Below are 16,860 nucleotides of genomic sequence, written 5' to 3'. Positions count from 1 at the left end.
CCAAAGCGATGGAACGTATCTTATCTTAATGCACTTTTTACAATGAACCAACCAACTATTTTCACAGATTAGCTCATATCCATCGTTAGGTGTAAATGTGTTTCTCAAATGATTTGCAAATACTGCAGTTTTTTGTGCATTCGTTTTGGCCCATTCAGTTAGCTTTCCAGAGATTTATGAACAGTGAGTTTGGACAAATACATTTTGAAGGAATCTTGTTCTTAGCTCCGCTAGTTCTTCAACATATCGCTTATTTGCGCCCACTCCCCGACGGTGGAGAAGAACGAAGTGATCAAAGATACCTTCTATGAGCGCTGCCCCCGCCACCATGTCAAACTCGCGCTTAGCTATTTCAATGCTAGGGTGGGTAAAGAAGGTGTCTTTGGTACCACAGTCGGAAAGTTCAGCCTCCAAGACGAAACATCGCCACACGGCCTGAGGCTGATAGACTTCGCTGGGGCCCAAAATATGGTCGTCTGTAGTACTAGATTCCAACATAAGAAAATCCATCAAGCTTCTTGGTTGTCTACCGATCGAATCACTCGCAACCAGTTCGATCATGTTAGAAATCGACTCGGACCACTATCTTGTAGCAGTTAAAATACGCACCAACCTCTGGTTAGAAAAGCGCACACGTCAACAAACACAAGGAAGGTTCGACATCGAGAGGCATAAATCACAACCGACAGCCGAACGATTTTCTACTCGACTTGCACTCCTACTCTCTGAGAGCACTCATCAGCATCTCGGTATAAGGGAACGTACGTACAGCTGTAACCGAAACCATTGGCTTTCGGAAATGTCAAAAAACAGCTGGTATGAAGAGGATTGTCGTCTCGCAGTGGAGAGAAAACCGTAATTCCTCGCAATGTTGCGATCCACCGCAACACGAGCGGGGTGGGATAGATACAGGGAGCGGAAGAGGGAAGCGAGACGCATATGCGGACAAAAAAGAAAGTGGCGTGAGTATGAAGTGCTTGACAAGCTGGCCGACAGGGGTAATTCTCAAACATTTTACGAAAAATAAGCCTCCTTAACATCGCTTATAAGGTTCTATCGAGCGTACTGTGTAATAGACTAAAGCTCACCATTAACAAACTGATTAGACCTTATCAGTATGGCTTTGAACCTGGAAAATCCACAACTGACCACATCCGCAACATAATGCCGTAATCCGTAATCTAGGATTTAAAAGAGTGGAAATTTGTTTAAGAAATCTCGTTTCTGTGTGATAATCTGTACATCATATCATATCAGAAAACAGATATACCTTAACTTTTTAAGAGCTGTGATATCTAACAACATTCTAGATTTCTTCATTAATTTCTTCTTCTCAACACCGATTCAGCAAAGGGAAATAACAAATTTATCTGAATTTCTAAACAATGTATCAATTGGGTTTTGGAAAAATATGCTTACTGATTTTGCATATATGCTGGCATTGTTACAGACGAAGCGTATGTACTTGGCGAGTCGAACGATTTGATTTGAAAATGGGCAAAATCGGTTCACAAGATCGCCTACTTTCCTTATAACACAAATTGGAAATTAAGCACCAGTGAAGATATCGCAACAAAACTTTGCGCAAATATTGCATATATAGTGTAACAGCGTCTGTCTAAAAATCGGAGTACATATAACTTTTCAAGGCCCCGAATTAAACGAAAATGTGGATAAATCACACAGATATTCTAAAGAAATTTAAAGGATGTGTTCCTTAAAAATGGAGTGCCGCTGTATAAAAAATAGACAAAATCACAATGACAATATCAACCACAGACTTTAATAAAGCATTTCACAAAATAAAGTTCTTCTTCTTGACTGGCGTAGACAGCGCTTACGCGGGTATAGCCGAGTCCACAACAACGCGCCACACATCTCTCCTTTTGGTAGTTTAGCCACAATTGATAACACCACGTGAAGCCAGGCCTTCTCCACCTGGTCCTTCCATTGGAGTAGAGGTCTTCCCTTTCCTCGGCTTCCTCGGGCGGGTACTGCATCGAACACTTTCAGAGCTGGAGCATTTTCGCCCAATCGATCAAAGGTAATTGGTACAGATTATGGGATCTCCCTTTTTCCCTTGGGTAGAGCACACTGAGATTCCAATGGTCAGGCATGCTTTCTCCCATCATATTCTACAAAGAAGATGATGCATGCACCTTATAAATTCTTCGCCGCCTTATTGGAATAGCTCCGCCGGTAATCTATCGGCCCCGCCGCTTTGTTGCTCTTCAGGCGGGTAATTGCTTTTCAAATTTCTTCATGGTCGGGTAATGTTACATCAATTCCATCATCATCGATTGGGGAATCGGTTTAGCCACCTCCTGGAGTTGTACTTTCACTGCCATTCAGTATATCGGAGAAGCGATCCCTCCGTAACCTCAGTATGCTCTGGACATCGGTTACCAGATTACCACCGTGTTCTCTACTTGAGGATGCTCCGGTCTTGACCCATTCGCTTAATTTTTTCATAAATTTTTGAGCATTACCTCTGTCGGTCAGCTTCTCAAACTCTTCGTACTCTTCAGCTCTCGGTATCTATTACATTCCGCACATGTTGTAGTCGTTTGCAACCTTGCGAGGTAGGCAGTCTATTTTCTCTCCTCTGCGAGGAGGCAATTCTCATCGTATCAGCTCGTTTTTTGTCGTTGCCGAAATCCAATGGTTGCGGCTGCAGCAGTTCGCAGTGAGTTTTAGATGCCGTTCCACAGTACCCTTATATCGAGTTGGTGATGAGCGCTCTCAGAGAGCAGGAGTGCAAGTCGAGTAGAAAATCGTTCGGCAGTCGGTTGTGATTGCAGCTTTTTGATGTCGAGCCTTTTTGTGTTTGTTGACGTGCGCGCTTTGCTGCACAGAGACGAGTGCACATCTTAGCTGGTCCAAGATAGTGGTCCGAGTCGATGTTGGGACCACGGAGAGTACGCACATCAAAAACACTGGAGACATGTCGTCCATCTATCACAACATGATCAATCTGCGTGCTTGATGTATTTTCTTATGCTGGTATCTAGTCTTCAGAGTAAGATGTTTCGTAATGGAGGCTGAATTTTTCGACTGTTGTGCCAAAGGCACCTTCTTTACCCAGCCTAGCGTTAAAATCGTCAATCACGATTTTGACATCGTGGCGGGGGCAGCGGTCATAGGTGCGTTCTAGGCGCTCATCCACCGGGGTGAATGACAGGACTCGGCGACGGAGTCTTCCTCCCACCTCAAATCCAACACCAAATTTGCATTCCTTTATATGGCCGCTGTAGTAGATGTCACAAAGACCCACCTTCTTCCGTCCTTGTGCCGTCCATCGCAATTCTTGGATGGCGGTGATGTCAGCCATTACTCTTACGAGGACATCAACCAGATGGGCAGAGGCATCTTCCCATAAATGGAGGATATCGGATTATAACACCGCCCAACTCCCATACAAAGGTTATGTTGAAAACTACTAAAAATGCTTTAATTCAGTAAGGGAAAACACCAGAAACTTTAAACTTCATTATAAAGAAGCTACAATAGGGCTCTACCCAAATTGGTATACAAAATTAAAGTGGGTGTGGCTCAGCCCTTTTATGGGTCAAAAACCATAGCTCCGAAATTACTCGACCAAAATCAATGAAACTTTGTTTGTAATATTTTCCTTGCATTCCAATGATATTTTGTGAAAATAGGCCAAATCGGTTCACAACCACGCCTACTTCCTATATACCAGAACTTTGAAGTCGATCTGAATAGTTTACTTTACAATATGTAAAGGAAGCACTAGTGAAGATATCGGAACAGAACTTTGCATAAATACTACATTTATAGTGTGACAGCACCTTTCTAAAAATCGCCGAAATCGGACCATAGAGTTTCAAGGCCCCATATATCGAACATGAGGACCTCGGTGCTTCTAACCTAATATTAGGGGTTCCAACTTTCAATGGACTTGATACCATATATATATATATATTATATAATATTAAATAAATAAATTGCGAGAGTATAAAATGTTCGGTCTCATCCGAACTTAACCCTCTCTTACTGGTTTTAAGTAATGTCATTGGCAACAAATTTTCGAACAATATATTTATTAAATATAAAGATACAAAAATTCATATTCATGTATCAAAAATATTTGTTGGGACATCTGCGAAGAATATATTAAAAGTAAATCTAGCGATAACGAAATAAGTGAGAATCAAACTAACATTCTTGAATTTTATATTGAGCTTTACACCAAATAAATCGAGATTTGATTTTTACCGAGAAGATTTACAGTTTTTAAATATTATAACGCCAAGCAATGTTCTTTTGGAAAAAAATATAGAAATGCAAACATTGATTCAAAATTTAAAAAATTTAGTTCTGTGATCGAGTGATAACAATTTAAATAATGATATGTATATCAATATGTATAGATAGATGTAATGATATGTATATATAGATTCAATTTTTGGAGTGCCGTTGGTACAATTCAAAATGTTATGAATAAGTTTTGTTTCATTGATTTATACAAGTTTGTGAATAATCTAATCACACTACCGTACAGTTCAGCCTACCATATTAAATACAACGCTATTCCCCCTCCACTGAAGTTTTAAACAATTATCGCAACATTTTCCGAAGTCGTAGAAGTATAACTTCAAAAAAGGATCTCTTAGATTAATAATTTATTACCTTTTATATTATTTAATATCTTTAAACCTTAGTTAAACACATGAAATGTGTACCTGTATATGTTTTTTCTTTTCTTCAAACATAAAATGTTTGCTTTGAATTGGTATTAAGCTCAAATCAATTCAGTTGTGTTAAAGTGTTTGATATATTATATATCACATCATAATAATGTAATGTATTCAATAACATTACAACTTACTGCATAATTAACGCAATTTTTTCTGAAATTCCTTTCAAAGTCTAAAAAAGTCCCTCCCCTGGCTCGTCCCATTGCTACTTTTCTTTTAACTTTTGGACAATACATATATTTTTTGTATGAAATGCTAAACTTAAACAAAGTTCAATCGAAAGTAAACTAATCAAAATTAAGTATTGTTAAATAAAAAAAAAAAAAATATTTTGTTTATTTAATATAATCTTTTAAATTAACTTCTGTCCCGCTGTTCTTATGTATCTACTCTGCCAAATTTTGTTCCGCTTGTACGACATAAATTTAAAGACGATCACATTGAAAAAAGTGTCAATAGCATATATCAGCTTGAAGTTAATAATACTAATCGCGAAATCCGTTTGAACGCTGTTTGAGTTTTTTAGTTATTGCGGTCCGATCGTGCGGTGTACTGTATTCGAAAACTGATTTTGTCTCTCCCCTAGTAATTCATATAACGTATACTATTATTATTTGCCTTTATTGTCCTAAATTACTAATATTGTGAGAATTAAAGTGAAATAAATAATTAACCCAAAAAATAAGTTTGTCAATTAAAACAATTAAATTTTTAATGAAAACGTCTCTCTCCTGGCAAAATAACTGCCAGTGGAGAGAGTTAGAGACCAGTGAAGATACTATTCATCATGACAGACGGACCGGATGCCTTGAGCTGCGTGAGTCTTGACACTTTCTTGAGTAAACTTCTGAACATGACCTCTTCCCCACCTCCAGTCATCACCAACATCAACAATACCAAAAATATTAGCCTCGCAATCCAACGCAGAATCACTCTTATAAACAGGTGCTACTTTGGACTGAGTGGACATTTGAATGTTAAAGCTCTCTCTCGATGAACAAAACCAAACTCTTCAAGTCCCTTATCATCCCCGTTCTGCTTTATGGTGCAGAATCATGGACGATGTCAACATCCGCTGAGACGGCACTAGGTGTTTTCGTGAAAAAGATTATTTGGAAGATTTATGGTCCTGTGAACATTGGCAGATGATGGAACGATGAGCAATACGACTACGCTGGCGTAGTTCAGCGAATAAAAAGACAGAGGCTACGCTGGCTATGTCATGTTGTTCGAATGACGAAAGCCCTTCAGCTTGGAAAGTGTTCGATGCAGTCCAGCTGGTGGAAGCAGAGGAACAGTAAGCCCTCCATTACGTTTAATTTGTAATACTATTTTAAATGAATTTTTTGCTTTTGGTAAAATAATTATCTACCATAAACTTTACGTCTCTCCCCTGGCCGATGTATTTACCCTGGTCGTCGAAAAAGTAATAAACTATATATTAAGTGAAGAAGATAAATAAAAGTTTTTCTTTGGCCGTTTTCTCTATGCAATTGAAACCTCTTATCGTAGAATCACCCATATATATATATGTATGTATATAAACTTTCAAAAGTGACGAAAAAAATTTGGTAGGATTTGTAGTAGTGTATTTTAGGTGAGTTAAGTGTGCACAAAATCATCAAATATCTCACTGCACTCAAACGAAAGAAACCGCAGCCTACTGTGCGACTGTGGAGAAGAGCACACTGTATCGTATAATGGCTGCAAAGTGTATGAGCAAACACCCCAAAGATTTTTAAATTACAAAGCAGAAACTACCAGTCGGGAAATCAATGCGAAATTCGGTCTACTCCATCCGGTCAAATTATTAAAGGCACACATATAACCCTTCTCAACTCTTGACTCACGTCAGTCGTTAATGAGCAAGGATGGGCACCACTACAGTCAAACGAGCATCACAAAATGAGATGGTTTGAGTGTGCTTACTGTGGGACCAAGCGAATCAGCGATCAGAAATATTCAGTCTGCTTGCAGAGGTTGAGCGAGTAGGTCTATGTCGCACGATTGCACACTCCGAATATGTGCGCGTGCTAATGAATGTAAAAATTAATAATATTTTATTTTTTGTATAAATAATAGCTAATTTGGGCAATGTAATAATTTAAAAAGTAAATTTATGCTATTTTACAATGAAATAGGTGCTGAACACAAAGACGACACGACGTAGCGACGGATGATCACAAATGTCGCTTTGAAGCCTTCGTCTTGAACATTTTGAAGACGGCAGCGACATATCAAACAGCAATTTCATTGTTGCCGTACTAAAATCTTTCACTTCAATACAATTTAAATTTTTAGTTTAAAGTGAAATTATTTGTGCAAAAAATTTAAAAATGGTCGATTTATTTGTTAAATAATCTATTGTTATTATAAATGATATATTAATCTATTTCACGGCAAAATAACGCTATATTTGTTATAACTTTTAATAATTTTACATTTCACATATTAGTGGCAACTCTACAGCTGCACATTGTCGTCGCCAAAATTAGAAACATTTTTAATTTAGCGACAATGACAACTACAAGCCTGTTGTCGCGTAGTCGTGCTGTTGTCAAAAAATCTGCTGGTTGCAGTTTGATTTTATCGTCGTTTATTTATCGTATTGTCCGATCATAGGTACCCGTTTTACGCTCTTCGTTTGTGCGTGCTAGTGACAATCGGTGTTTCGACGTATACGATCAAGAATGATAGTATACAACAGTGTTTTTCAATCTGTGGTCTTACTCGGGAGTCGCCAGCTGAAAGAAAAAGTCGAGGTTCTTACACAACAACAAAACAATTTTAATGAGAAAGATGTGCTTGTTTATTTTTCAATAGTTTATCAAATTGTGGTGTAATTTTTGAAGCATTAATAATTAAATCATTTTCTAATTGCAGTCTATTTCTCTATTAGTTTTAATGTCTACCATTGAAGATAATGTCAGTTCACACAAGTATGAAGTGGCGAATGGCACTAATAATTTAAGAGCTTCCCTTTCCAGCTCTGGATATTCATGTTTTCTTTTCATCCAAAATACGTCGACACTTTGCGAATAAAATTCCATTTTAAGCATGCCATCAGTAGCTAATTCTAGAAGACATTATTTCATTTTTGAGTTGACATCAGCCAGATCTATTGATTTGTCCAAAAAAGGGTTTAAAATCCATCAATCCATTGTCAGCTTCAGAGTGCAAGTCTGGAAAGTATGTCAAAAGTTTCTCTTGTAAATTATGCAAGCTTTGTATCATGCCAAGAATATGAGCCGATACTGCAAAACTTTGGTCTGATGCATTATCTTCAACAATCTTCTGAACACACGGAAAAGACTCAAACATTTTGTTTTGCAGAGAGGTCGACCACGAACGAAGATTTGCGTGAAACGCTTTTACTTTATCTTTTACTGTAAAAATATTTTCTTCCTTGAAGGTTCTTGTTCAAATTGTTAAGGTGGCTAAAAAGATCTGCCAAAAATGCTAATTTCAAGAGCCAAATAGGGTCGGAAAAACGGTAAGCATTTTCTGATTTTGCATCTGGTAAGAACATTAATAATTCAGCTCTCAGTTCTAGAACTCTTGTCAATACCTTTCCTTTGGATAGCCACCTGACCTCTGTGTGATAAAGGAGATTTTGATGAAGCGAGTCCATATCTTCACAAACGATTCTGAATAGCCGGGTTTGCAAAGCTTTACCTTTGATAGAATTCACAATTTTTATTACCTCCTTGAGCACGTTATTTAAATCAGAAGGTACTACCTTAGCAGCTAGAGCCTGTCGATGAAAAAAAAGGGTGTCCAGGATATGTTTGGTATTATCGATTTTTATTTTGCAATGAGTCCGCTATTTTTGTCAGTCATAGCTTTAGGACGATCGCTACAAATAGCGATACATTTTTTCCAATCAATATCGTAGTCGCAAGTGCTTTCTAAAAATATATCGATACATTTTTTCCAATCAATATCGTAGTCGCAAGTGCTTTCTAAAAACATATCGTACGTAGTGTGTGCAGGAAGTGCTTTGCAAAATAAGATTTCTTCCGTTTCATTATTTTCTTACTTACCTGAATTATAGTATTTTGCTGCTGACTAAGAGCTTTCAACTTTCGTTCAAAGAAATCCAACGGCTTATCAGCTTCTTTTTGATGCTTGGTTGTGAGATGCCGCATAAGCTTTGACGGTTTCATACTCTCACGTGATAAAACATCGCCCCAAATTACACATTGAGGTTTATTATTTATGACTGTGAACCCGTATTTCAAATAACTGTCATCGTAATGTCTATTTTTTTCGGATTCGATTCACCACCACCACTATTGATACTCATACCAGATGTTGAAGGCTGCGATCTTTTGAGAAATTTATCTATTTTATAAACGCGCAGAGCAAGCGAAAAGACAAAAGAATGATGTCTGAACTCATCGGCGACTACGCTTAACTGAGTGATGAGAGTTGAAACAAAAGAACATTGCGGGAGGAGCGCGCGGAGCGCTTGCTGTTATCGCAACGACAATCATGCCGTGCGGTGTGGTTACGTCGCCGTCGCCGACGCAGTATGACCCACGCGAATACTAGATAAATTTGCCAAAATAGGAAAAACTTAGTACCTAACGTATGTAGTCTTTTAATTAAAATTAAATTATTTCTTTGACTTACTATGACACAAGGGGGTCGCCAGAATATTTCAACCAGTAAAGGGGTCGCGAAATCAAAAAGATTGAAACACACTGGAATACAAGATTAAGCTATTCGTTTACATTTATTTTTTTTGGTTTTAATTTAATATTAAGTGGCACAATAAAGACCCCCAAACACGCGAGCAAAACAAACAACGAAAGAAAAACTGACAAATTGCACGGAAGTACAGAACAATAAAGACAAAACAAAGAGTTGAAGTCCAGGTTAGTGCTTAATTAATGTTTATGTACAATTAAAGCAATAATCATTTTCGCAATAAAAGAAACTTTTGAAGATAAAATCGCAAAAACACATTTTTTTAAACATTCATTCCATTTTGTTATTATTAGGTTGACGAAAAGTTAAAAATATTTATTTATATATGATACAAATGTGTTTTCATAAGAGTTTTCTGTTTTAAGGTCACGTAAATATCACTTTAGTTAACAAATATGATTTATTAAAATATTGTTAACTAGTGTAATCTATTTCATGTTCAATTTGTTTCACTGTTCATAGCATTTCCGTGTTCATTTGACAATTCTTCATGTTGCCTATTCCCATTCAGGGGTCCTGAGCGCGTCACTATGTCGTAATCTTGTCTTCTATCATTCTTGGTAAACGATCACTTACGCTTTTTTACACATGCTAAGACTTTGTCCATACCTGTTTATGAGGAATCAATAACAATAAAGTGGAAGCAAATGGTAATGCAGATGACAAGTAAGACTTAAAATTACTATTTGGAATGCCAATGGCCTATGTTAAAGTAAGGCTGAAGTAGAACACTATATCAAAACTATCAATATCGATATGCTACTTGTAGCAGAAACCCATTTCAATGATCGGTCATATTGCAAGTATTGGATATTTAACGATACCTGCCTTATACTTTTCTCAGTGACTCAATCTATCGCAGGTCATGTATAAGCCAATTATGGTGGGTTTGAAATTTTCAAAATTTGAAAAAATTTTTATTATATTATGAATTAGTACAATATGTTTAAAATATTTTCCGAAAATATCAAATTAATCCGAGTAATATTCTTTGGAAGTTCCGTCCATCAGGCCACGTCAGTACAAATGTAAAACTTTAAACGCATTTATCTCAAAACTCAATTTTTCAATCCGGTGGACACGATATCTCAAAAAGTTATGAGGCGAATTGGTTCAAATTTGGCACACATCTTTGGAATAACAACTTTTATTTCTTTATATTTTTATTATAACTATTTTGACCAAAAATGTGGGTTCACAAAATACTCTATTAAAATGAATATTTGATACGCTGAAATGTTTAAATGAAATACATGATTGTTTATATTGTAAAAAAAAGGAAAAATACCCTTGTTTTTAGCCTTTGAAACCCAACTAACCCCTTTATAAATGCATTGCTAGTGGTGACTTAATGCCAAAAATACGTGAGGAGGTTCATCGCTCACAAATACATTGCTCTGAGACAGATATCAATTATACTGAGGAAATCTTGGCCAGAAGCATACACAATGCCCATATAAGCACGTCAGAAGCTAAAACCTCACACAGCATTCACAAGCGGAGAACGTTTCCGGCATCCGATAGTCAGATGCCCACCAATATTAACCAGCAGAGACCATTGGTGAACCCGTTTAGCGCTGGATTTAGCAATGCAGCAATCAGCAACTATTTGGATATTGCCTGTCCAATGGAATTACCGATTGCTGAAATAGTTGCAGTAAGAGGAGACCAAAGCATTGGCAACAACAAATCTCCAGGCTATGACAGAATTTAAGCGTTTGCACTTAAAGCGCCGCGTTTTTGTAAATTAAAGTTTTTTTTTATAAAAACGGTTTCAAATGTCGATGAGCCTCAGCCGCACTTTTCTTAGAATTAAAAAAGAAAAGCAAAATTTCCCGCAAATGTCGAGAATTCTGCTCAAAAAGTGACATTTTCGGTTGAGAATAAGTTTGGGATGCAAACAGATCTCTACAAATATTTTGTTGTGTTAATGTTGACACAAATGTCCAAGATCAATATAAAAATCTATTTAATCGACAAACTTATTGAATTATAGTACGAAATTATATTACAGTACTTTTCGCTTAATTGCACATTCAAATTTGCACAAATTTTCGTTCAATTAACAGATACTCGCTTAATTGAACAATTTTTTCAATTACAGGAATCACGCTTAATTGGACAATAGTGAATTAAGGTATGGATTCCAAAATGAATATGAGTGAGTTTGAATGAAAAATTTTAAACGGATTTATCTCAAAACTAAAATGTTGTAGTCAATGAACTACAAAAAAAAATGCAATTACAGAAACAATTTATATGTACTTACATAGGTAACGATTCATGTACATATGTATTTGTTTTTCAAATCTATTATTAAACAAGTAAGGAAGGGCTAAGTTCGGGTGTAACCGAACATTTTATACTCTCGCAATTTATTTATTTAATGTTATTTATATTATATAATACACAATTTGACCCACATATTTGTCATATATATTGTATAATGTCCATTGAAAGTTGGAAACCATAATATTAGGTTAGAAGCACCGAGGTCCTCGTGTTCGATATATGGGGCCTTAAAAACCTATGGTCCGATTTCGGCGATTTTTAGAATGGGGCTGCCACACTATAAACATAGTATTTGTGCAAAGTTCTGCACCGATATCTTCACTAGTGCTTACTTTATATATTATAAAGTTAACGATTCAGATCGTCTTCAAAGTTCTGGTATATAGGAAGTAGGCGTGGTTGTGAAGCGATTTGGCCAATTCACAACATATTATTGGGAGGTTAGGAAACAATTACAAACCAAGTTTCATTGAAATCGGTCGAGTAGTTCCTGAGATATGGTTTTTGACCCATAAGTGGGCGACGCCACGCCCATTTTCCATTTTGTAAAAAAATCTGAGTGCAGCTTCCATCTGCCATTTCTTATGTGAAATTTAGTGTTTCTGACGTTTTTCGATAGTGAGTTAACCCACTTTTAGTAATTTTCAACATAACCTTTGTATGGGAAGTGGGCGTGGTTATTATCCGATTTCTTTCATACTTGGACTGTATTAGGAAATGGCTAAAAAAAACGACTGCAGAAAATTTGGTTTATATAGCTCTATTGGTTTCTGAGATATGTACAAAAAACCTATTTGGGGGCGGGGCCACGCCCACCTCACACCGCCCACCGGACAGACAGACATTCGGATTTGAACTCCACTCTTCACTCTGATCACTTTGGTATATATAACCCTATATCTAACTCGTTTAGTTTTGGGTGTTACAAACAACCGTTATGTGAACAAAACTAGGATACTCTCTTTAGCAACATTTGTTGCGAGAGTATAAAAATTATACAGCGTTGCAAAATAAAAATTAATATAAGTTTTTCCAACAATATTATTTGGTGGAATTAACCGGGGAAAATAAAAGGAAAATTATTTTTGATGACTTATATTTTGAGTAAACTAACCGGGAAAATCAATTAACGGGGTTAAATTATCCGGAGAAATTTACCTGTGCTTTTATATGCTATATGTTTTTGCCCGATCACACGGTTCAATTAAACGGGGAAACCAATTAACCATGTTGTATCTAGTTTTGCTTACAAGTATAATGGAAATTGCACGTTAAGTTAGAATTAAATTAGATAACTGTATTGGAACTATATTATCTTCATCTTCTTTACTCGCATAGACACCACTTAGGCGATTATAGCTGAGTTAGCAACAGCGCCCTATTCGTGTTTCCTTTTCGCTGTTTGGCGCTAATTAGTGATACTAAGTGTAGACAAGTCCTTCCCCAGCTCGTCTTTTCAACCGAGTGGAGCTCTTCTTTTGCTTCCACAACCGGGTACCACATCGAACACCTTCAAAACTGGAGTGATTTCGTCCATTCGGACAATATGACAAATACGCAAATACTTCCTCTCGAAAACTCCTAATGCGACTCATCGAATGTTCATGTCGTCCACGCTTCTGCATCATAAAGCAGAACGGAGAGTTTGATTTTAGTTCGACGAGAGAATACTCTACTTTTTATGATAGCGTTAACGCTGGTTCGACAAAGAGGTGGTTGGTGTCGATAGTGAAAATCTGGTTAGTTGAAGATTTCCAGGTCTAATAATAACACTGCTAAGGTCCAATCAGTCTGTGCTTTAATCTTTTACACAGTAGCTCGATAGAACATCCTATGCGATATTGAAGAGGCTTATCTCTGGGTCTCTATTTTTAGCTTGGGCAAAACACAGGTTCTAATCGGCGGGTTATTATGGAACATCGAAAATAGGAGAGTCTAAGAAAAACAGACTTTTCAAAATTTAAAATGTTGTAACTCTGTCCTTAACCATGTATGGTTATATTTATTTTACATATACTAAGAAACTCAGGCGGTGCGTCGTCGATTCGACGAATGTATAACCGTCCAGGGTTAATGTTCTAACAAATATCTTTTTATACATATATTAAAATTTTCATTAGTAATTGCAAAATAAACAATAGTATTTTGGATGAAACTGTGAAAAATTCGCACTATAAATAATTTAAGTAAGTTATGATGAGAATTTAAATTGAAACAAAATTAATGGAACATGAGAACACACGATGCTTTATTTTAATAGGCTACTTGCAGCTTCAAATTCTTTTTCGTTACTGATTTTAATTACTTTTTGTTGTTTCGATGAAGGTGATTCTCCTAAACAACACCTTTTAAATTTAGCTACATATCCACTTTCTGCTTCTCTTTGATTCAATTCGTCCGAAACATCTGATTGGTTAATTTCAGGCATAACATCGTCCAGTATTTTTAATTCTCTGCGAGTAAACACTAAGTCCAAAGATTTTCGTATACCAATCATAACAACCAACATTAAAGGAAACAAGATAGATGTCTCCGAAAATGATTTGATTAGCCATAACATTATAAGACAGGCCAGTTGTATGCCTGTAAAAAGATGAACCCTCTTTATGGGAACCTGTAATAAAAAAATGTTTATTTAATAATAATTACATTTTAATATGAAATTATTCAAATTAAAACACAATAAAAAGGAATCATAACTTATATTCACTCACAACGCAAAGTAACGCATTTCTCATGACTGTTATTTGAATTTTTTTACTTTTTAGCCTTTTAGTTGTATTTGAATAGAATATATCAATCGTTTTGCTCACATAATAACTGTTTGTAATACTTACACAAAACTAAAACTGATAAAACTCAATACGTGGTCTGTTAAAAAAATAAAGGAAATTTTCCTTAAAAAAAAAATATTCATTAATCCATTTTATTGCTGTCGCGTTTAAAATAGTCCTCATTTGATGATAACCCGTGATATTTTAAATTTTACAATTAACATAATTGAACAGACTACGTACACATGTCCTTAGTACCCTGAGGAGGGAGATGCTTAATCGAATCGAATCGAATTAAGTGAAAATCGATACAGCGGATCACAACATGGAAAGACATCTTTGGTTAACATTCTATTGAGAAAGTGAGCGTAGCCCAGCCCCCTAATCGGTTTTAAATCGTTTAATTTGTAAGGATGTTTGGATATAACCGAACATTATACATTATACATTATACTCTCGCAATTTATTTATGTGACTATACACACAACACATAGTTTGACCCATATATTCGTCATAAAGTTGGAAAATCCGTATATTAGGTATATGGCGCTACAGGAAGATTGACCCGAATTTGCCACTGAGGTACACTAGTAGAAAAAACAGACTGTACTCATTTAACGTCGCAAACGTATGGCAATATCGGGAAATCGCAATATCGTAAAATAGCTGTTCATTTTTACAATTATTTTATTTTACGACAATCTTGCAAATATGCGAGACCATTTTCAGTTGCAGTTTACGCAATTCACAATCAGCTGATAATTCAAAGCGTTTATTTGGTTTAAAAGATAATTTGAGCTTATATTGTTAAATGTTGCAGGAATTTATGCAAGAAAGACACTTAAGCGAAAGCACTTAAGGAAAGACACCTAAACTGGGAGGCACTTTAGCGAGAATCACTGTAATATTTTTTTTAACTTATAAGAAGTATAAAGAGTGACTCATTACGAGGTTCCCTAATTATTTAAAGAAAAAAACACAGACAATTAAAATTTAATTGGGAATGTTTATTATCATTCGAAATAATTTTCGATGACTCGTTCGAGCACTTCGACTGGTAACTGCCGAATGACAGGCGAGATGTTTTGCTCCAAGGAGTGAATCGAAACGGGATTGTCCACATAGACTTTACAAAGCCCCAAACTACAGCTCTTGCACAAGCTGTATTTTGAACGATTTCAATTTAAGATCTCGAAGTAAAATAATCATGATTTCATAAAACCATTAGCAATTTTTGAACTATTTGTGTAATATAAAAGGGGTATTCACAATAGCGTTTATGAGTCAAATTTCAAATACATTTCCTTCCATAACTAAAAGTTCTATAACTCGATCTGTTGAATTGGACATAGGAGTCAAATTTCATATTGATTTCCTTCTATAAATCGAACTTTTCGACCAGGGCATAATACTATCCAGGCGGAATTTTAAAGGAGTCACTATATCGTATTGAGGCGAACAAATAATATGATATTACTCTTATGGATTGCTTAAATAATAATTCAAAGGCATGGGATACAGAAGTCAAGAGGCAAAAAATATGAAACAGCAACAAACAAAATTACAGAATACATGTTTTAACCTATCTACTAGAGTGGAGCAATTTTTTTTTTTGCTTCGGCATACTTGTAGAAAGTTGCTGTTTTAGGTAAAAATTAAACACCAGAAAAATCAGTAATCTTGTGCTATGTTTGGAGGTGCCCAATCGACATGAAGTTTTGAGAATTTATCTCAAATACTCATATATTCGGAAACATTTTATAAATGCTATTTGATGTTCTTAGCGATGCTAGTTAGAGTCAGATAGAAATAAATTACCTTAAAAGATTCAAATAACTTAACACGGGGTAGGTTTATTACTTTTACACCCACCGATAGATTGACAGTGACTTTTCGCGCGCTTAGAGCAGTTCACTTATTCGCGATCCATTTATTTGTTAATAGCAGAAATATGTCTCAAGTTCAAATACGACAAACGACGAACTGTACTGTCTTTGGTTTGCCGGATAAGTTAGGTTAGGTTAGGTTGAGTGGCTGTCAAACGACGCACCTAGGCCATTGGGAGGCCCATTGTGATACCACTGGGACTGAGATCCCTCACACTATCGAGTCCTCATTGAACCACCCTGTGGTCCTGATAAAGTGAAAAAGCTCACCCAATTTGAAATGAGCAACTTCGCCCACATCCTCGAGAAACCCGCGTCCAATAGTTGCGATTCTTTTCCTGTACAGAGAGTTGCATCCACAAAGAAGGTGTGTAATCGTTTCTTCTTCTTCTTGGCATCTCATGCAGTAATCATTGAAAGGTAGCCCCAGTCTGCTGGCGTGTCTCCCAATCAGACAGTGTCCCGTTAACACCC

General features: G+C 36.3%; 1 protein-coding gene across 3 annotated transcripts in view; it reads right to left on the bottom strand.

The window, feature by feature from the left end:
• The window catches only part of LOC105220469 (electroneutral sodium bicarbonate exchanger 1), a 268,022-nt gene that overhangs the window by 103,804 nt on the left and 147,358 nt on the right, over positions 1 to 16,860 (bottom strand). For all 3 annotated transcript variants that reach the window (XM_054227256.1, XM_054227255.1, XM_054227254.1), the window contains exon 10: positions 14,032 to 14,340. In XM_054227256.1, coding sequence (XP_054083231.1) covers positions 14,032 to 14,340 — 309 coding nt within the window. The remainder of the gene's footprint in view (positions 1 to 14,031; positions 14,341 to 16,860) is intronic.

The sequence above is a fragment of the Zeugodacus cucurbitae genome, chromosome 3, assembly GCF_028554725.1.
Source record: "Zeugodacus cucurbitae isolate PBARC_wt_2022May chromosome 3, idZeuCucr1.2, whole genome shotgun sequence".
Classification (NCBI taxonomy): domain Eukaryota; kingdom Metazoa; phylum Arthropoda; class Insecta; order Diptera; family Tephritidae; genus Zeugodacus; species Zeugodacus cucurbitae.
The sequence above is the reverse complement of the archived record's forward strand: the minus strand, read 5'-3'. Positions and strand labels throughout refer to the sequence as shown.